This window comes from Microtus pennsylvanicus, chromosome 17 (genome assembly GCF_037038515.1).
Source record: "Microtus pennsylvanicus isolate mMicPen1 chromosome 17, mMicPen1.hap1, whole genome shotgun sequence".
In the NCBI taxonomy this organism is placed as follows: domain Eukaryota; kingdom Metazoa; phylum Chordata; class Mammalia; order Rodentia; family Cricetidae; genus Microtus; species Microtus pennsylvanicus.
Window position 1 is genome coordinate 34,692,955 of NC_134595.1, and position 21,141 is coordinate 34,714,095.

The following is a 21,141-nucleotide window of genomic DNA, read 5'->3' on the forward strand; positions in this document are numbered from 1 at the left end:
GTGGCCAGGGAACTTGAACTTGGCTCTACAAAGAGCCTCAATCACATGTTCCTTATTCTGCAGCTTAGTGCGGATGGACATGATGACCTGGCCAATGTGAACCCTGACCACTGTGCCTTGGGGCTTCCCAAAGGCACCACGCATGCCTGTCTGGAGCCTACATTGGAGACAGAATTGAGATCAGAGACTTGAATAAGTGCCAGAAAATTGTCTCCAAGGTCCCTTAGGGCAACCCATACAGGTAACAGGCTGCATACACTACCAAGGAGGCTGCTGTTTGCAACCATTGCACACCAGGTCCCCAAGGGGAAAGGGACCAGTTCATGTCTTAAATATGGAGGACAGAGGCTGAGCATGGTCATAGAGTCTCCTAATAGACTGCCACAATTCCCTGCCTCTGGCTCTGGGCCTGGATGCCTTCCCAACCTCCAGAGATGACTCACTTCCACTCATCTCGAAACTGAGCGTTTTATGACTTGCCTTTATCAACAAAATACTGTCCAGTAATACGCTGGAACTCCCAATCCCAGGCCTCAAGGACTATGGCTTATGTATCCTTTCCCTTATAACTCAGCTGATGAACTATCAGGTACCAGGGAAGACTACTGAAGATCAGTGGCCCTTGGAGGCTGAGTCCATCTTGCATGTCCAGCTCCAGTCAAGCTTCCCCAGCTGAACACAAAGCGGGTGTAATCAGTTACTGCTGTCAAGCTATGTCCATGACCAGCCTCGGCTGTCAGCTTGTTCTCAAAAAGCCAAAGACACCACCATCAATAGGAAGAAAATGAAAGGTATTCTAAAACTGGTCCTGAGAAGAGAAAGAAGTGTGGTTCCCCAGAGCACTGTCTTGGAGAGCTGGGGTACAAGGATTTCCATAGAGAGGAAAAGGGGGCACAGTGTGCAGAATGGTGAATGCCCAATAAGGTTCAGTGGGGTCTGTCACTGTCTTCTTCATCCATGGTGTGGATTTCCTCTTTCTGCCTTTTGGTCAGAACATGGTTATTAACCTGGACCCCAGAGGCTATGTTCTGCATTTATTTATGCAAACATAGTTGATTGTCTGCAAGTTAAGCCTCAAAGCACTTTATATGTTTTATTAGTTGGTACATAAAACTGAAGAAGGGGCCAGGGAGATGGCACAATAGTTAAGAGTGTGTATTGCTCTTTGCAGAAGACAGGAATTCGATTCTGAGCACGCATGTTGGACAGATCACAGTAACCTGTAACTTCAGCTCTAGGGAATCTGATGCCCTCTTCTGGCCTCTGCAGGCATTTCCACCCATGTGTTACACACACACACACACACACACACACCTTTAAAAAGTAGAGCTTAAACTGGGCAGTGGTGGCGCACACTTTTAATCCCAGCACTTGGGAGGCAGAGGCAGGCAGATCTCTGAGCTAGTTCCAGGACAGGCTCCAAAGCCATAGAGAAACCCTGTCTCGGAAAAACAGAGATCCACCCGCCTCTGCCTGCCAAGAGCTGAGATTAAAGGCCTGAGCCACCTTACCCTGCTCAGCTATTAACATGTTAATCGTGTAGGGGTGGGGTCTGTCTTTAACATTTAGAAAGATGGGAAAGGGAGGGGACACAGCTTTTCAAAGGACAACTTGCAGAGTGGCTATGTGACAGTCTTAAATCTGGTGGGTTTCTAGGACACATCACTTAGTACGTTTCCTATCTTATCGATAACACCACACTAATGATGTCAAGTATTTCGAATGTAACAAATGCTTCATGATACGAACCACACCACCAAATGAAAACTCCAACCCTGACTTGATGTGTAAAAATGTTCTCATTAGTTTTGATCTGTGTTCTTCACAACTGCAATTAAACATCTCAACCTATTCACAAAAACAAACAAAAAGCTCTGAAGTGAGGTGGTGGTGGTGGGGGCACACTCCTTTAATCCCAGTGCGCCGGAGGCAGGAGGATTTCTGTGAGTTCAAGACCAGCCTGGTCCACAGAGAGTTCCAGGACAGCCAGGACACACAGAAACCCTGTCTTGGAAAAAAAATGAAACAAAACCCAAAACGAAACAAAACAAGCACAAATTAACAAACAAAAAGGCGCACACTATTAAGGAGCACAGCCCTTTACATTCTGTTTATAGTTACCTCCCGATGGCAAGTTATAGTCTTGCCATCTATAAATTTAAACTTCATTAATTCTCAGTGGGGATGGTGCTTATATTACACCTAATTATTTTCCTTTATCTTATGTTTAAAACTTGAATCAATTTTGTTCAGGGAGGCAGGATCCAGGTTTATTCGGTCAAAATGGCTAATCGGTTGTTCCACTGAAAATTACACACATGTCCCCACTAACCTGAAATGCCATGGGAAACCATGTATTAAATTTCCCTGCAATTTAAGCCAATTCTGGGTCCCCCACTGCGTCCCACTCTTCCTTTGCCATCCCAAGCCCTGTAATTATTGTCATTTGTCCTGCGATGTATGTGAAGGGTGTTCTTTGACCTTTGTGGGATTTTTCTGGCTTTTCTTATGTTTACTTTCTCCCAAGAACCGAATGGGTCAAGTTCAAAAGCAAATCCGGCAAGCCCTTTGGTGGACTGCATTATATTTAGGATATAAGCAAAACAAATCATGCCAGAGGTCCTGTGTCCAGATAAGGTATATCTGTATGAATTTGACCCTCTTGTGTCCCTTGAGAAGTGTTGACATTGTGAACAGCACCAGGTTGTGGGTCCCCACCCACCCTCAATCCCAGGGCACCGATTCAGTTTTGCCGCCTGTGTCCACTTAGCTAAGGCCCTAGCCAGCTCTCTTTGCCTCCTTCCCTGGAGGACATGACCCTGTGACTATTTCTGATCCACCAAGAACAATCGCTAATTTCCTAGGCATTGTGGCAAATACGACGCTGTCTTTGTGCCTGAGGATGTGCAACAATGATGTCATCTGTCACAACCCATACAGCAGGTGTTCTGCCTGCACTGAAGAAAGCGCAGCCTGTCCTTGAGCGGTTTCCTGAAGCTCTCTGGATACTTCCGGCTACAAATGTGAGCACTTGGCTCAGGCACAGTCCAGGGGATCTAGGAAGACAATGGAGGGGACACCCCACCCCACACTCCCTTGCTGACTTAGGGAATGCCAAGGCTCATTGGTTTCTCCCTGTCCACTACCCCCCTCCCCGCTACTTTGTCCTCAGAGAACCCACAACCCATAAGATACCCCCCCCCAACTAGCCACAACACCAGGGCCAAAGTCGAAGCTTTTTTTTTTTTTTTTAATTTTCTAGACACTTCTGAAAAGAGATCTAATAGAGAAAATATACAAAGCATTTGAGAGCTTCACCGCCATGGAGAACCCAGGTCTGACCCGAGGCACCAAAGCCTCACCCAGGCGGCCAGCACGAACATCGTTATAAACATGCAGAAGGAGGAGGAGAAACATCACGCACCCCTGGACAGAGGGGCTGGATCCAGAACGGAAGAGGAAGCAGGGACCAAAGTACCAGGTGGCTCTCCTTCCCGCCTCCATTGTTCACAGAAGCCAAGGCTTGGAGGATGCATGGGCTCCATCCGCTGCCCAGGGCCTGTAGCTTACCACAGTTGTACCCACCTGCTTCTGGGCTCCTAGGTGCCAGACCAGGGCAGCCCAGCTCCTCCTTTCTTTGGTTCACTCAGAACAATTGTGCTTGGCAGACTCATTCCCACCCTCAAACTTCAGGCTCCTGCTTACAGGCCCTGACCCCAGGATAGCCACCTTCTCTTGGGCTCTGACAGGTCCAACCCAGGACACATTTCCCCATCCTTCGTCCGCACTTAGGCCTCAGAACCAGGAGAACGGAGGAAGAAGTGTGCTGTGCAAGAAAAAAAAGTCTTTCGGGACTTCCCCAAATGTGGGGGGCTATTTCTGAACCTCATGCCAGGCCTTGCCCCTGCCCCAGGCTTTCACATGTCCAGCCCCTCCCTTTAGTCCTTCCCCTTGGCCCAGCCACTGGGGAGCTGACTTAAAACAATGGGTTACGGAAACCATCTTGGGCAACTGTCCCCTCCCGCCTCACGCCTGAAAGACAAGCAGTCTCAGAGGTCCCCTCGAGAGATCACAGCCCTGGTACGGGGATTAGGATGGGGCTGGGGCTGGAAAGGGTAGCGGGACATGTCACGTCTATGGAAAAGTGCCCAAGTTACAAGCTAATAAGCAAAGGGAGGAGGGGGGCCAGAGAGTGGCCAGAAGGAGAGAGAAGAGGGCAGGGGTGGGCCTGGACAGAAGGCCTCACACCACTCCGCAGATGAGCGTCTCCACCACAAAGGTGTTCTCAAAGTGGCGGATGGCATTGCAGTCCTTGGCCCCACGTTTGTTGATCCCTGGGAAGAAAGAGAAAAGTCCCCGTTAGGCCTCTGTCCAGGCCCAGAAAGGTGGTCCAGCCTCTGAGCCTGAGAGAACCCTGGGACCTGGGAAACCCAGAAAGTTATATACCAAAACAGCACCATGAGGTAGGGGGAGCTCCTAAGTCCGGCTCAACAGGTGCCTACCACTGACTGCTCTGCTATAAATCCTTAGGGGTGCTACTTTAGTCTGTGTGCCTCAGTTTCCTTTAAAAGGCACAGTTAGAATAAAAATGATGCTGATAACAATGAGGGTGAAGTAAGGGAATCTCCGGCACGTCTTAAGTGCATGATTGACATTTGTTGCGGTTAGGTCATAACTATTGCTGGGACGCCTGGTCCCTGTCAGAGGCTGCCCGCTTTGGCTCCCGGGACACATCTGTCACTCACGCCTCCGGGTGGCCCGGCGTCGCAGTCGGTAGGTGTCCTTCCCGTTGCACAGATGGTAGATGAAGGAACCCAGAGCCTCCTTGTCACTGACATGCTCCGTCACCACCATCTCCTCCTGGATGATGTACGTCTGTGGGAGGTAGGTCCCTCTCTGCAGAGTGGGGTCAGGGAGTGGCATCAAAGCTCAGGGTCGTCACCTAGGCCCCTCCTACTGCACACAGTCCTTTCTCACTCCCAGAAGCCCTTTGGTACTCCAGGCTGTTGCCCGTCCAATACTGTGGTGAGCTTTGGCACGTGTGCACATCTGGCCTCCCACCCGAAGGGAAATGCTCCTAGGGCTAGGGCCTGCATCCGCTCCCCTCACTGCTGACCCAAAGCATGAACCTGAATGCTAAGGAAGCCACACTTGGCGTTCTGTGAGTTGGGGAGAGGAAACGGAGAAATGGCTCTGAGGATGTGGCTAGAGAATAGTGGAGAAGTGATCTTTTGGGGGTGCAGGGACTCCCCCTTTAGGCCTGGCCTCCTCAGGGAAGGGGACAGGTACAAACAAGATACGGCCACCTACCTTCACATTCATGAGGAGTTCCCAGAAGTTTCGCGGGGGTAGCACAATGGTGGTGTTGAGTTCGATGACGTAGCACTTGTCCAGGGAGATGTCATGGTAGGCAGTGAGACCCTGAGAGGGAGAGAGTTTAATGATTTTTTTAAAAATGCTGGGAGGACCCCGGCAGCAGTAGGCAGGCAGCGGGCTCTGGGAGCAGCCAGTCCCAGACAGAGATGGCTGGTCCCAGGCAGGGGGAGACACATGGCCGGTGGGCAGGAGACAGAGACATGCATAGACACGACATGTAGAGTGAGGTAGAATATTTATTTAGGGGGTTATGGAGAGGGAAGGGAGAAAGGGGGGCAGAGAGAGAGAGAAGAGGAGAAAAAAGACAGAGAAGAGGGGAAGCGGAGAGGGGGAAGCACACCAAGAGGGGACAGTGAGAATTCAAGATGGTGAGAGGAGGGAGGGGCCACTGGGAGTGGGCGTGGCTTGCCTTTTAAAGAGCCAAAAATATCTGTCAGTCTCTGTAGAAGGCAAAGGCCTGGACCAGGCCAGTGTACTGGAGGCTTTCAGTCAGCTGAGGCCTGAGTCCTACTGTGCCATCAATGGGGCCTGGGATCTCAGAAGTAAACCCCCTCCCCCACCCCGAAGTTCCTGGATATCCAGGCAGGAGCAGCCCCTCCTCCTGCTCCTCTCTAGACTGGTGGATCTGTCTGGGGTTTCCAGAGCTAGGTGAGGATAAGAGCACATGACTTTATCCCACCATGTATTTCATCAAAGTGGTGAGGTGTAGTTCTCCTGGGGGAGAAAGCTGTCCTGGGACACAGGAGCAATGTTCCTGGCCACCTCCAACCCCCCAACAAGGTCCTTGTCTCAGGGAGGAATGCTACACCCCAGGACCCAGAGACCATTGCTGCAGAACACCCAAGGGAAAGCAGGGTTAACGGAGTTGGCTAATAGGTTCTGGGAGGCCTAGGGAAGAAGGCTGGGGCCTACGTCTCACTGATCTCAAAAGCAGCAGGAGGCGAGAGCGGTGACCTCAAGGAGGAAGGAACTGACTGGAAAAAAGCAAGAGGGAACCTTCCATAGGGCTGGCAGCGAGCCCGACTTTGATCTGGGTGGCGTTACACAAACAGACTCCCACTCAGCTGGACACTCTGATGGTGGATATACAAATGCGAGCAGCCCAGGACCTTTGGTCCCACAGGGACGGTCAACCCTAGTGACTGTCAAGCAGAGGACAAAGCAGCACACTCCCACTCCCAATGTACCATTGGCAATAACTAACAATAGAACCTTCATAATAAAAGCCGTATCTAAAGGCCAGTCAAGGTGACCAAAGACACCTGCTGTACAGTTTATACACAACCCAAGGAGTCTTTGGTGTTCTTACTCCTTGCTCTGGGTCCCCAGAACACTCTCTACTGCCCCACCCCAGCTCCAAGCCACCTACGAGCCACCTATAAACCAGCCTCACCCGCTGGAAGTCATGGATGATGTCTGCAGGGTCCCCACCACCAAACTGGGGCACGGGGACATTGATACGCTCATAGTTCTCCTCAAGATAGATCTTCACATCTTCCTCCAGCTCCATCCGAGTCCGGATCTGGGAGGACAGGGAGTCTTCGTAGAGCACGCCACAGTGGAAGAGGTTATCTCGGGCCAGCTACACAAAGTGAGGGGAGAGACAGACAGTGACACAGGGTGACAACACGGCCACGCTGCCTATCTGCCTACTTCAGACCTGGGAGGCAGGAAGGGTGGGGCACCTAAGACTTTCTCAGACCTGGGGAAACAGAGGAATGGGGAGGTAGGCTAGAGCTCAGGTCCGCAAGGGAGGAGATAAGCTGGGTCTTGGAGCAGTCACGTCAGCCTCACAAATGAAGGGCAGATAAACAGGGTCTTAGGCGGAAGACTACTCTGAGCCTCAGTTTCCCTATCTGTAAAGGGATCCTGAAGGTCTACCTGGCCTCAAAGCCTTAGTCTATGAAATGGCCAGGCAAACAAGAAGAGAACACACTAGCCCTGTGGCTGGACAGAAGAGCAAATCCTATAGGAGCTTGCACAGGGAGGAGGGACAAGCCACGGAATGACCACCACACATGGGTAGAAGATAAAGTGGGAAGGCGAAAAGCGCTAAGACAAAGCTGCACCCTCCTCATGTTCTTCCCATGGATACAGCTCACCCCGCTCTTGGCCCTGAGACCCTACCCATCAGGCAGATGGCTTCATCACCTTTCATCCAGGGGCAGTAGGGTGGCGCTACTGAGTGATGGGGCCACCACTCTGCCTTCTCTAGGGACTCCAAGACATGTAATGGGCAGAATGCCCTCCCCCTTCTCAGTCTGAGGAGAAACTGCTGGGATGACGAAACATCCTGGCCACACGGGGGCCCTGAGGGCTCAAGGAAGCCCAGGGGAGACCTAATGCCTGGGGCAGACCTGATCTGGCTCTCAGATCAACCACAGACTATCCCAGGGACAATCTGGAACATGTATGGTCTGGGAAGAGAGGGGACAGAGCAGGGGCACCACTGAAAAATGCTAAAAGAGAGAGAGAGAGAGTCCTGCACCAGAGAGGGGGGAGACACCTAGCAAAGGCCAGGCGTGAAGGCAGAGATAGCTGCTTTCAGGGGAAATTCCAAAGGTGAGAAAAATGTGGGCGTTGAGGTCTCCAGTGGACGGAGCACAAGCTCCCACGCCATTTCTAGTGTGGAAAAATTAGATGACCACAGCCTTAAAAGCTCAAGGGATGTGGGGGTGAGCTGGGTCCACAATGACCTAGCCGGTAAGTCGTCCTGAGCGTCCCTGTTGATACATCCATACTTTATCTCTCAGTACTCAAGTATGGTGACCCCTCCTCTTCCCCGGGTCTGGAGGATCTCTAGTGGGTGTGTACTGAGGAAGACAAGCGAGCTCCTCCACTAGACCTTCCATTCCCTGAAGCAGGCTGTGGTAAATGATGCAAAACCTGCCCAGGGCTCAAACCCAAAGGTCCATGCAAGGAACAGTTAGGTCATCCGTGAAGTACAACCCCTACATACAGCGTCTGGGCTCCAGAGAGAATCATAAACTCCCAACTTCTCTCCTGGTGCCAATGCCCCAGAGCGACACTGGCCACTGGTGGTAGGGGTAGGAGGGGGTACAGAGGTAGGGATGCCTGGGTGGAGCCACCTGGACTCTTGCTTGACTCTCTAAAATAAGAGGTGAGCAGACAAGGGGATACTGGAAGGAATGAAGATTGCCCTCTAGGCCTGCCTGGGCCAGGGGCTGCCTACTGTCTCTCTTCATGGGATCCCCATACCCTAGCTCTCCACTGTTCCCATGCCCTCAGCGGACTTCCTTTACCTGTCTTGGTGGCACCCTTCCCCCACCCGGTACCTGCCTGGCTCCTCACCTGAGCAAGGAAGAAGTATCTGTAGATGTAGACGGAGGCAAAGACGAGGCCCATGAGCAGCACGACCATGCCCATGGACAGGTAGCACACGCCACCCACAGAACCCCCTTTCCTGGAGCGGTGGCGAGGGGGGCGTTCCTCCTGTGAACAGAAGTACTATGGTCAATGAGGTGTCCCAGACCGTACCACTTTTCTGAATCCCTCGTTCCCTAAGTGAGATCACCCCTCTAGCTGAGCTAGGGACCCTGGAGTAGGGGGAGGGGCCAGGAAGGACAACACAGATTGTCTGAAAGAAAAGGAACCTTGATAATTTCTCTGGACCCCCTCCCCTCCCAGCTAGAAAGAAACGGAGACTTGCCTGGAAGCCCTAAAACAATCAGTCTGGATTAAGCACACACACTTTGAATTGCCTGAATTTAGGTCTTGTTACTGAACCAGCTTAACTGCCCTCTGGCCCAGTGGTTCTCAACCTGGGGTCGCGACCCCTCTGGCAAGCCTCTTTCTCCAAAAAAAAAAAAACCATTTATATTATGACTCACAATAGTAGGAAAATTATAGTTACAAAGCATCGATGGAAATAATTTTATGGTGTGGTCACCCCAACACGAGGAACTGTATTAAAGGGTTGTACTATTAGAAGGTTGAGAACCAGTGCTTTAGTCATTCAAACATTAAATAGGGCACATCAGGCGGCCCGAGTGACTGAATGAGTCCAAGAAGCTCATGGGAACTAGAATGCATCTGGTAGGCGAGGTGCCACTGTCCTGGGTAACGGGAAGCCAAGAAACGATAGAACTAAGTTGGGTGGTGGTGGCGCACGGCTTTAATCCCAGCACTTGGGAGGCAGAGGCAGGAGGATCTCTGTGAGTTCGAGGCCAGCCTGGTCTACAGAGCTAGTTCCAGTTCAGCCAGGACTGTTACACAGAGAAACCCTGTCTCGAAAATCTGCCACCCCGCCCCCCCAAAAAAAGAATGGGCAGAGCTAGAGAGGGTCAAGATGTGACCCTTAGGTTGGAGGCACAGGCTGGACCGGGATGAGGACAGTGGGTGACGGGGGCATGTACCAGTTACTTTTCTCATTGCTGTGGACCCTGTAAGAAACAACCCGAGGAAGGTTTGAGTTCACAGTTCATCACGGTGTGGACTTGCACATCACGTGCCCACATCTGGGAGATCAAGCGGCAGACGGATGGATGCTGGGACTCAGCGCGCTTCCTCCCCTTCCCCTTCGTACTCAGTCTGGGAATCAGGCTAGGGCTACCCACATTCAGTCTGAGTAGGTTTTTCCCCTCCACTGAACGTCTCTGGGAGAACCTTCACAAATACACGAAAAGGTATGCTTTATTAATGCCCTATGTGTGTCTTAATCAAAATCAGGCTGACGAGTGAAATCAGCCAATCACAGGCAGGTGTGGAAGCTTCTGGAAACTCCCAGGATGATGGCTGACTGTGGCAGGCAGGGGCTCTGGGAGACCCAGAGGATGTGGGCACTGGAGCTTATCTCTAACCGAGTAGCCCTGGGCCTGCCCTGAACTGTTCCTCCATTGTGTCAGGGAAGCTGTCTACAAGATGAAACTTGAAGCATCAGGAAGCTCTTACTAGAGAAGAAACGCAACTGTCTGAGAGCCTAGGCTACACGCTCCACAGGAGAACCAGCTTCAGGATGCAGGTTTGGGCTCAGATTGCAGGGCACTCAGACCCCCCTCCAGGCCACACACGTCTGGGCTGGTGGATGGTCTACAATATGAGACTCCACAAGACAACTCTGCCTGGAACTGAACTTGAGGGCTACATCTTGGCTATCTTTTTGCATGACCTCCCTTCCCCCATGGTAGCCCAGGCTGGCCTTCAATTACTCGCGGTGATGCTACAGGTATCACCAGGCTTGTTTCTGCCTCTAGTGCCCACCACTTACCCTGTCTTTTACACTGTTCAGACGTGGCCAAGAGAGGTCAAAGGTCAATATTTACAGACCTCCCTTCCCAGCCTTGAGAAGATGAAGCTGACTGGGGAATGGAGTTCCTCCATAGGCTTTAAATAAGCAGGTCTGATTGACCCCTCCTCCAGTTCCAGTGAGGCATTGTAGAACTGGGTTGTTTCTCTATCTTTCTTTCTAGAGGTGTTGGGTGCGTGAGGACATGGTTCTGCTTAGTTACTTAGGACAAGTTTTTATCTCAACACAGCAAAGGGGTCCTGGGAAGGTGCAGGAATGGGATTGGGCCTTAGGAATAGAGGTGAACCCCACCAGAGGGCCCCACTGTTTGGTACTCTCTAACCCAATCTCTAGGAAAAGGGCAGAAAATGTCTTAGGTTCCCACATCTACAGCTGGGATTCTCCCACAAGATCCAACCTTGGCTACCTTGCACCCTTAAGGAAACGGGTCTAGGACAGCTGATGACCAGAGGGGCAAGGGGCTGCAATGGCTTTGCAATCGCACTTTGTGGCAGGTCCTATGAGGTGACATCAACATCCAAGCTCCCTCAGCATCTCCCATGAACAAGCCACCAAGACAGCCAGAGGTGTGGCACTGGCCTGCTCTATGGTCCTAGGAAAGGTGTCTAGTTGTCTGGCATGGTGGCCAGCACTTGGGAGGCAGAGGTAGGAGGATGTCTATGAGTTGGAGGCCAGCCTTATCTACAAGCGAGTTCCAGGACATCCAGGGCTACACAGAGAAACCCTGTCTTGAAAAACAAAACAAAACAAAAAGAAAGGTAGCTACTTTTGAGGCAGTAAAGATTGCCCTTTGGGCACAATACACACTGGGACCACAGTGTAGCCACTGGGTCCAGGGTAGGGATGGTCCAGGAACCACCAATAGGACATCCATCCTGAGGTCATGTGAGGCGACCAGCCCCCAGGGATTAAGAGAGACAATGAACCTGAAAGCTCCTGGTGGAGGAAAAAGTATGGGATAAAAATAGTAGATCTGTGGGCCAGGCCTTCCCTTTTTAGGGCCGCCGCCGTGGCAGACTGTTGAGGCTGCACGGTGTTTGCTCTCGTGTTTCTGGAAAACCAGAAAAGCTAGCTTGGGAAAGCTAGCGAGGGAATCAAATAGGATTGGGGGAGGGGGCACAAGTGAACTACAAGTAAGAGCCTGCTAAGCACATAAAAATCACAGGCAAGCTGAGGCCTTCCAGCCTTGTCCCTGCAGCCGACTTCTGCAAGCCTTGGAAGCTCTGGCTAGTCCAGGTCTTCATGGACTGGGGGAGGGGACGGGAGGTAGGGAGAAGTCAGTGGGGACTGGCAAGACTGGGGATCCCCTCACCTTACCCAGTTTGGGTGGTTAACTATACACATTTAGCTAGACCAATGAAGGAGATAGAAGTATTTCTCTCTAAATGTATTTCTTTGATGGGTTCCCAGTTGGTTATTAGAGAAAGTGTGGCCCAGTGCAGGTGTGGGCAGATGTGCGCTGATTCTGAAAGCTGCTCTTTTGGGGGAAAGGAACTGCCATCTCTCCGCACCCTGTCTCTTAGGTCCCGTGCCTGAACAGGAAAGCTCTTCAGGAAGCAGAGCAGGAGGGACTGACTTCAGACAGACAGCCCGCCTTGCCTGGTCTCCCCGTGGGTAACTGTTACCTGGGAAACATTCTCATCCCCTCCATGACTTGCATGGCCACCCCACCAGCTGCCTCAAATCCCTGTTTCTTCCTGTAGCGCATTATACTACGTAAGCTTCAGCTATCTGGCCTTTTCTTTAAACTTTGGACTTTGTACATGGCTCCTATATTGATGCATATATGAAATTTAGTTTGTTTTTCCTGTGAAGCCATTTCCTGTCAGATTATTTCATGGTCTAAAATTATCAAACCCTTCAGACGGGGGGGGGGGGGAGGAAAGTCCCTGTGTAACAATGGCTTTTGTTCGCCTCTTCTGAAACAAAGCTGGGGGCTCCATTACCATGCTACCTGTCCAACACTCTGGGTTGCTGAGCCGAACCCTCAGACACATAGGACAGAGGGTTGACAAGAAAATCTAGGATGCCCCTGCTTGAAGACGAAGAGCCCCAACATGGCTTTTGCCTGCTGGACACAGTCAAAGCAAGCCAAGAAGGTTTAACTTCTAACCCTGGAAGCCTTGCTATCCTCACTAGGGGGTCACTGCAGTCTGGGACCTCATGCAAGCTGAGACCTTTGGGGTCCAAGGATCACGGGGGTAGCCGTGAAAGTGGCTGGGTGGCCAGTCAGCCTTCCTGAGGCAATAACCTCCACTCTAGCTGCTTCCCCATCTTGTCCTGCTGGAGACAGAGAAATGTTGCTCCCCCTCCCCCACGGGATAGCTACCAACAGCTAGGCATTGGGGGGGCTCCCCTTTAGAAAGTGCAAAGACGGCGCATATTGTTTCCAAGGCAACAAGCCCTCTGAGCAAAATGCCTCTCTGAGCACTCGTGTTAGGGATGCGAGCCAGACGTCTGGGGACCCGAGAGGGGCCTGGGCCTCAGCCTTCAGGCTTCCCTGGGCCTTTCCAACAGTGTGTGAGATAATTAGCAAAAGCCAGGGGCAGAAAGGAGAGGAAAGCGCCACCTGAAACAGCTCAGTCGCGATACAGCTCAAAGGATGATAGCTCGCGGTAACAATGCCGAAATATGAGTGGATTATGCTACAACTGCAGGCTTCTGGGTAGGAGGCAGGGAAGGACAGCAACACAGACCTTGCAGGCAGAGACGGAAGGCTGAGGACTTTAAAGTCGTCCCCCACCCCAATGCTATCCTTATCCTTGGCATTTTCTCCTTTCCTAGGCTGCAGGCTGCAGCTCAGAGGCAAGGATGCCAAAGGGTGTGTGTGAGGCAGCCCTACAGACACACGAGGCCTTGCTGGAGGTGGGAGGCCTTGCCTGTTGTCCCTGAGCAAGAGGGCATAGATGGTCAAGAATCAAAGACGCCACACATAGACAAGGCTCAGAGGTTTCCCATTAGTGACCTCCCACCCCTACCCACTCTAGCCTGAGGCCTCTGGGGTAGGGTGCAGCTATGAGGATCCCTGTGTTTGACTGGACCCAGAATTCTCTCTTCTCCATGCCAACAGCCCAGGCTTCTCCAGAAATCAAAAACCCAGAAAGGATCTGAAGCAGAAAGAAACAAGGCTGAAGGCTGGAAGAGCTCTCGCTCACAAAGAAAGAACTGGAGACTCCCAGGACAGAGGGGAAAGCCCGGCTGTGTGTGTGGCTGAGTTTTTAATCATAAACATTTCTTCTCCCCTTGGGAAGAAAAACTCCCCCTCATAAGCAGTCTGCTGACAGCCTTGAACAGCAGAGCCAGGGGAAAACAGAAAGGAGAGGGAAACAGCAGGGGGAGAAGGGGGTGCAGAAAAACCCGGCAGAACAACTCCTCTGGATGTTCCCACTGTGCGAACAGGGGAAAGGAGGATGCGGAGCTGGGCTGCCTCTTTGAAGGTCACTGTGGCTCAACCCTCCCAGCCAGGAAGACCAGCTCTCCTTGCTGGCAAGGGACCCACAGACCTTCCCCTTACTTGTCCTTTGCCAAGAGCCCGAAGACAGGAATGGACACACACACACACACACATACACACACACACACACACACACACAGAGAGAGAGAGAGAGAGAGAGAGAGAGAGAGAGAGAGAGAGAGAGAGAGAGAGAGAGAGAGAAATTTGATCCACAGGTATGTGGGCTGAGGGAGGGGGTCACTCAAGGACCATTAATCAAAGACAAATGCCAATTTGAGAAGATTACAGAGTTGAGAAGATGGTTGAACTGGATGTTTTCTTCATTGCAGCCCCCAGCCCTGGGGCCTGTCCACGTGCACACATGTGTACACAGTCAGTGGGTGGGGGAGGGATGAGGATGGGCCTCCAAAGGGGAGGAGTGACCACTTGGCTGCATGCTACTGCTGGGTGCAGGGGTTCTCAAACACACGCTTCAACGGCCAACTTACCATCCGCGGCCGGGCTGTGGCTGCAGGTTCCTCATTATTGAAGTCTAACTAATGTGTGGAGATGCTGGGTAGCTGTAGGTCCAGCTGGCTCCTCAACCACACCCACCCCTTCCCCAGCCAGCCTCAGAACTTCCTTCTAGTCTCAGGCCTGGGAACAGAACTTGTTTCAGTATTTGCTTAGAAGTAGGGGCAGGCCCTGTCAGGGAGGTGGCTCTGCTGCAGCCCTCCCTCACCTCCCCTGCACCCCCCCCACCCCACCCCCCACCCCAGGCCTGGATACAGGTTGACAGCAGCCCAAAGGCTCACATCTCAGGGCTCTAACAATGGCTCATGTTCCTTCTGGAACCGCAGCTGTGCAACGGGCCTCTGCCTGCTTGCTCTTACTGCCATGCTAGGCACCGGGCAAGGGGAAATATGCCTGCTGGCATTGTAGAGCAAGAAGAAGCTTTGCCGGAGTGATCTATCTTTCAAGATCCCAGTGGCAGCTGATGTAGACAAAGCCAACCCTCAATATCAACGGCCCCTTCACATCAGCTCAGAGCTTGGGCGAGCAGTGTCGTTTGAGTTAACTAATAAACAGTTGGGTCTCAAAGTGTAGGTATTTGAATCCCTCCTCCTGACTGCCCAGCCTGCTTCCCCAAGCTCCGGCCAGCCCAATAGTGACAGAGGAGGCTGTTGGGCAGGCTCTAGGCCATTACCAACAGTGCACAGGGCAAGGCAAGGTTGATATTTCCATTTCCCGCTGGGTGAGGACAGGGAGGGCTGCTGAGCTTCAGCAGCCTGAGAAAAGCAGGAAGCTGAACAGTGGTGGTGGCTCACGTTGCGCTGGTGGGAGGGACCAAAACAAACAAGCTGTCTCTTCGGAGATGGCCATTGAGAGGGGCTGCTGACGTGGGAAAAGTTCTGGAAAGCTGTCTTGGTGGGGGGCAATTCGAATCCATAAAAAAATATTATATGAAGAGCTATTCCAGGGATCCAGGCAAGCTCCCTCAATGATGAAGGAAAGATCTTCTCATAAGAAGAAAACATTGAAGGCTGGACAGTTGGCCCACAGAGACAACCATCAGTGGTCTTTAGAGGGCTGTTGTCGGAGGTTTTGCTTGAACAACAAAACCTCTTTTGTTTCTGGGACACCTTTCTTCCCCTCGCCTAGCCTATGATTGCTTACACTGCATAAAATCCAACTACCTGGTCCTTTGAGGCTCGTATTTTCTGTCATTATTAGCGTGTGTTTTGTGTTCATCTGTAAACTGCCATCTTATTGCACAGACTTACATAACCAAGTCTTCCGAGGTTAATGAGAAAAACGTGTAATTTCCTCACGCTGGGCTCTGCCACCCTATCCAACACCATCAGCAGGTTGCCCTAGCATGTGCCCTGTGTACAGTCCGCTGGGACTTCCTTCTCAAGGGGTGATAATGCCAGGAGTTGCTACTTACCAGTTCTTGGGGCCCCATACCCAGACTGGGAGGAAAGGTGAGGGCCCCTCCCTGAAGTTATAAAGGAGGCTTATGAGCCCCAGGGCAAACTCTTAAACTGCAAACCGGTTCAAGTATTCTAAACACTCCCGGTCTTCAGATGAAGCTGCTCATGTGGAGGTGCCCAGGGACCCTTCAACCTCTGCCTGGGTGGCCACTGAATTCTTATTAGTGTATGAACTATTGGATGCTCTAGTGACTGAAACACAAGGGCTCGAGGGCTGCCCGCGTCCCTTGCATTCTTCAGAGTCCCAGTCAGCTCTGACTAGCCCACTTCTGCAAGACCCTCTCTTCTGGATCATTCTCCACAGGCTCACTAGGGCAGAGCTTCAACACTTGATCTGCGGAGAAGGAAGTGGAAGGCCTTTTTCAGTTCTGCCTGGTTGGAAAGGTCAGAGCTTGGGGTGCCCCAGGACCGCTTGGGGGCGTGTGACAGTGGACAAGAAAACACCCTTACTGGAGCAAAATCAAGCTCGGCTGGGTCAGCTTTTCTTTTCCTGTCCTCCCGTCAGTGATTGCCACGAGTCCTCCCCCACGACACACTCCGACACTGCACAGTTTTCCATGGCGGAAATGACTTGGGTCCCTTCAGCCAGGGGAAGGCGGCGCTCACCGAGGCCACTCCGCACAAAGCCAGCTGAGTGACTAGGGATGCCGAGGGCATGGGAGCAGTGGGGAGCCCACGCAGCCGGGAGTAACAGAGCAGCTGGAGGCCGGTGAAGGAAGCCGGACCCGCAGGTGTGACATGGGAGAAGGCTTATTACTTTAAGGACTGCCGGTTCGAACACCACCATCCTTCACCCACCAATTTGGGAACCAAACCAATGTTACCTCCCCTTTTGTTACTCATCCGAGTTTCTCTCAGCTAATTCACCAACTAATCAGGTCCCATAACCCCACTTTGGGGAAACTACGTGCAACCCTCCTCCCATCCCCCAACCCAGGCACTGGCTTCCCGGCCCGTCCCCCTTGATTGGAACCAGATGCAAACCCTCATCAACATTCCCCAAACTTTCATGGGCCCGCCACCTTCCTTTATCTTGGAACTGGGCACCTAGGGTCCCCACATTTGTTAAAGACTCTGTGTGTGTCCCCACTTGAGAACAGCATTGCTTTCGACTGCCTCTTTGGAGAAGGACCCAAGCAAGACCCTTTCCCAGCTGGGGATTGACCAGCCTTTCCAGACCTCTCTCCGGGTTCCGCTCGAGACTCCGGGGTCTCTCTGGTTCTCGCTGCCACTAGGGAGTGCCTAGATTCCCCCCAACACCCCGCCCCCATCCCCACCCCACCCCCCACCTGGGACCCGGTGCCTCTCACCCTCGCCGGTGTCAGCAGGATCTCCGCAGCCGGGGCAGTGGCCGAGGCAGAGCCAGACGCCGCTGCCTTGTCTGCCTTATCGGCCTTGATGCCCGCCACGGCGGGCTGGAAACTGATCTTCACCATGGCTGCGCTGACCCGCGCCTGCTCCCTGCAGCCTCTGCCTGTGCAACCTCGCTCAGCGCCGCTGCCTCTTGCTGCGCTGCAGGCACCGGAAGTTTATATGGCTCAGGGAGTCCTAGCCTCTATCCCCGCCCCGCCCCGCCCTCCACGGAAGGAACTGGCGCCTGCGCCGAGCCGCAGCGCTCAGCGCTGTAGCTGAAGAAGGTTGAGATTCTGTCAACCTCTCGCTCAAAGTCATTCATTCAGTCGTCGCGCGGGAGCTTGGTCCCCTACCTTCTCCCTGCCCATGACCAGCATCCTCACATGCCGTTCAACCCGGCGTTGCCTGGCAACGTGCTTCTAACAAACTGCATCTCCCTTTTCCTCTATGTAGCCTCCTATTTGGAGATTCTGAGGCTCCCCACCCCCACCCTCGTAACTGCTCCCATGCTTTCCTCCTCCAAGATGTGTTAGACTGGAAAGGGGCTTCAAGTCCAGGCGCCTAACTGTTGGGACCGTTTGGAGTCCTGGCCTCCAGCTGTTCTCCCCTGCTAGTGACCTTTGCTTGGCCTTCTGATTTGTGCTACTGAAAACTGTGTCCAGCTCTGCTTCCTAAGCCTTGACTGAGGATCAGGGAGGTTTTCACCTGCTGGCCCACCTGACTGTGTTGGGTATATAAGCCTCCGTGGTACTATTCAATAAAGGGCTTCTTTCCCAGTGACTAGAGGTGTGTGTCTCTGTCTGTGCTGTCTTTGTGTGTCTTTGTGCGTTTCAGTCTCCAGCCCCTTGCCCGAGGCTTGCAGGTGCCACATTTGTATTGCCGTACTCCACCTAACTGCTTGCCTTTATCCTGAATTCTGCATCCGTCCCCTCCCCCTTCCTCCTCTATCAGGCCTCTTTATCTTCCATCCTGCAAAACCTTCGTGGGGGAGAGGGTGGGGAACTTGTGGCGCACAAGATCTTGCAGGAGCTGAGTCGTGACTGGAAGATAATGAGAAGAATTATAGGGGCTGGATCAGAGGCTTGGGGTTCCATTCACGACTCTGCTCCTGCGAAGTATCGCTGGTACTGGGAAGAAACCAAGACTTATGTTGCAGGGCCATCTCTTGATAACAGAGCCCTGGATCTTTGCTCACTGTCCCTCCTCCAGGCTGTGAGAGCACCCAGCGTGCGGTACTTGATGTCCGTTCTGGGGGTGATAATGGAAGGCAGGGCATCCTGCCAGCTTACTGAGGACAGTCCAGTAGGCTCCATTGACCTCGCCTACACCTGTCAATGCTTGAACAGTTGCCTTAGGCCTTTGGTGCCCAAGTGCTAGACCAATATATCTTGGTTAGATCCTGTGTAAACCAGGCAGTCCAGGAGACAGACAGCTCAAGGCGGTATAATATACAAAGGATGCTAAGGCTACTGGCCCTGGAAGAATTGACGGAGAGAATGGAGGGGTGGGGATACGGCATGCAAAAAAAGCAATTCGTAACCAGAATGAGTATCTCCTCCAGTAAGGACTCAACATCCTTTCCGTGAAGGAAACGGTCCAATGTAGTCAGCTGTCACCAGGGTGCTGGATGGTCACCCCAGGGAATGGTGTTCAGTGTTGGTCACTGCGCTGTTGGCAGATCTGGCACTGAGCCGTAGCTGCAGCCAGACCCCTTTGGTGAGTGCAAGTCCGTGCGGCCGAGTACAAGCATAACCCCCATCTCAGCCACCAAGGCCACTTTGTTCATGTCCCCATTGGACACTGATAGGGATGGCCGGGGGAAGAGGCTGACTGTCCACAGAACGGATCATCCTGTCTACCTGATTACTGAACTCCTCCTCAGCTGAAGTCACTTTCTGATGAGCATTTACAGGGGACACAAGTGTCCTCACATCCTTTGCCCATTTGGAGAGGTCGACCCACATACTTCTTCCCCAGATGTCTTTCTCACCAATTTTGCAATCGCGCTCTTTCCAAGTCCCTGACCATCCAGCCAATGCACTGGCTGCAGCCCATGAATCAGTGAACGGTCATACATCTGGCCATCTCTCCTTCCAGACAACTGCAATACCATCTGCAATATCACGTGTGCTGCCTGAAGTTCTGCCCGCTAGGAAGATTTCCCTTCCCTGCTACTTTCAGGGCGGTCCCCAAAAGAGACGGTAATGATGCAGCCGCCCACTTCTCGTGCCTGTATTTTGTGGAGAACCGTCGTTAAACAAGACCATACTGGTCTCTCCCTCTGTCCACCTGTCACAGGACACCCCTGTAATTTGAGGAAGTTTGCCCTTGGGAGTCCACTCCAAGATGAAATTTACTAATGATGCATTTTCCAGACGAGTTCCTTGTGCTATGTGTGGCTTTCTGAGTTTCTCAGGGCTGGTTTAAACAAGTACCCGACTGCGGGGCATGGGGGTGCACAACTTTAGTCCCAGCACTTGGGAGGCAGAGGCCAGCCTGGTTTACAAGAGCTAATTCCAGGACAGGCTCCAAAGCTGTCAGGGGGTGAGGGAGAAGGGCCCAACTAGGAGACAGGAGAGAATTAAACAGAACCACAGGCCATCTTTCTCTCTGTCACAGTTTATGATCCAAGAATAACTACTATGTTCATTTCCTTCATGTTGAGAGCCTTGATTACTTAAAAAAAGAAAACTCACTTCATACACATGAATCTCATGGTATGTGACTGTTGTGTGTGTGTTTGGATCCTGAACACTAGGATTGTGGGAGTCTCTCTGTGGTGGGAATTAGTAGCCAGGTCATTCTCAATGTGTAATAAATTCTAGTGTATTCCATAATTGTTTCTCGATTCCAGGATTGGGTGGTGTTTGAATTGTACCCAGGTTGAGGCTACCACAAACGTGTTCTCACAAACAGCAGTCACGGCTGGCCCCAACCATCGATGAACATTTGGACAATTCACTGTGGGACCCTTACCTGGGAACTAAGTCTCACTTTGTGACAGATGGCTGTGTTCCAGGCCTGGGTGATAGAGCGGCACTTACAGTTTTCATTGCTGTCATGCCACACACACTGGTCTCGGAGCTAATCCACGGGGCCTGGTGTGTGACTCTGGACTGCCTGGTGACGAGGCTTTAGAGACAGGGATATGGTGGTTGCCTGGAGATGGAAGATCAGATCTCCCTCCCCACCACTGTCTCACACAGGGGCCTACTCACGAAGTTTCTTAATCTCACCAGGAGGCTGGCCTGCAGCAGTGATCAGAGATAGTCACACTGACTCCAGTTGCTCTGGCTTATACCATCAGAACCAGGAAGGTGGCGAAACCACAGGCAAACAGTTCCCTTCACAGTGGTGACTACAATGTAACATCTCTCAGAATTGTTTTTGTTTTATTTTATTATTAGGCGAGTGAGTGAGTGTGTATAGGGGGCGGGGCTATGTGCGCACGAATGCTTGTGTGTGATGCATGTGGAGTATGCAGTACGAATGTATGCAGAAGCCAAAGATTGATCTGGGCTGTCTTCCTCTATTTCTCTCCCCTGTTCCTCTAAGATGGGGTCTCTCACTGCACCCGAAGCTGGCTGGCTAATGAGTTCCAGGAGTCACCTGTCTCTGGCCCCTGCTCCATCCGGGTACTGAGTTTACAAACACGTGTCGCATTTTACGTGTGCTCTGGGGTTTTAAACTCGGGTCCTCGTGTTTGCCCAGCAAACTCT

At 52.2% G+C, this 21,141-nt stretch overlaps 1 protein-coding gene and 1 non-coding gene across 2 annotated transcripts; both read right to left on the reverse strand.

Annotated features, from left to right (window-relative positions):
* Nucleotides 1-205: 205 nt before the first annotated feature.
* Nucleotides 206-340, reverse strand: LOC142837245 (small nucleolar RNA SNORA70). Its single transcript, XR_012908233.1, has one exon. It is a non-coding gene; the product is annotated as a small nucleolar RNA SNORA70 (small nucleolar RNA).
* A 2,884-nt stretch (nt 341-3,224) lies between these two features.
* Itm2c (integral membrane protein 2C) lies at nt 3,225-17,884 on the reverse strand. The gene is made up of 6 exons (XM_075951194.1): nt 17,380-17,884; nt 8,689-8,829; nt 6,770-6,958; nt 5,311-5,421; nt 4,746-4,896; nt 3,225-4,334 (listed from the first exon to the last, which is right to left on the reverse strand). The coding sequence occupies exons 1-6, from the start codon at nt 17,503-17,505 to the stop codon at nt 4,243-4,245; spliced, it is 810 nt and encodes a 269-aa protein (XP_075807309.1). The 5' UTR covers nt 17,506-17,884; the 3' UTR covers nt 3,225-4,242.
* Nucleotides 17,885-21,141: the final 3,257 nt, after the last annotated feature.

Excerpts from the sequence above, each read along its gene's own strand:
- Itm2c (XM_075951194.1), bottom strand. The coding sequence starts at position 17,505 with ATGGTGAAGATCAGTTTCCAGCCCGCCGTGGCGGGCATCAAGGCCGAT. Across the intron at positions 6,959-8,688 it reads GATACTTCTTCCTTGCTCAG|CTGGCCCGAGATAACCTCTT; the intron begins GTGAGGAGCCAG and ends CACTTTGTGTAG. Across the intron at positions 4,897-5,310 it reads AACTCCTCATGAATGTGAAG|AGAGGGACCTACCTCCCACA; the intron begins GTAGGTGGCCGT and ends CCCACTCTGCAG.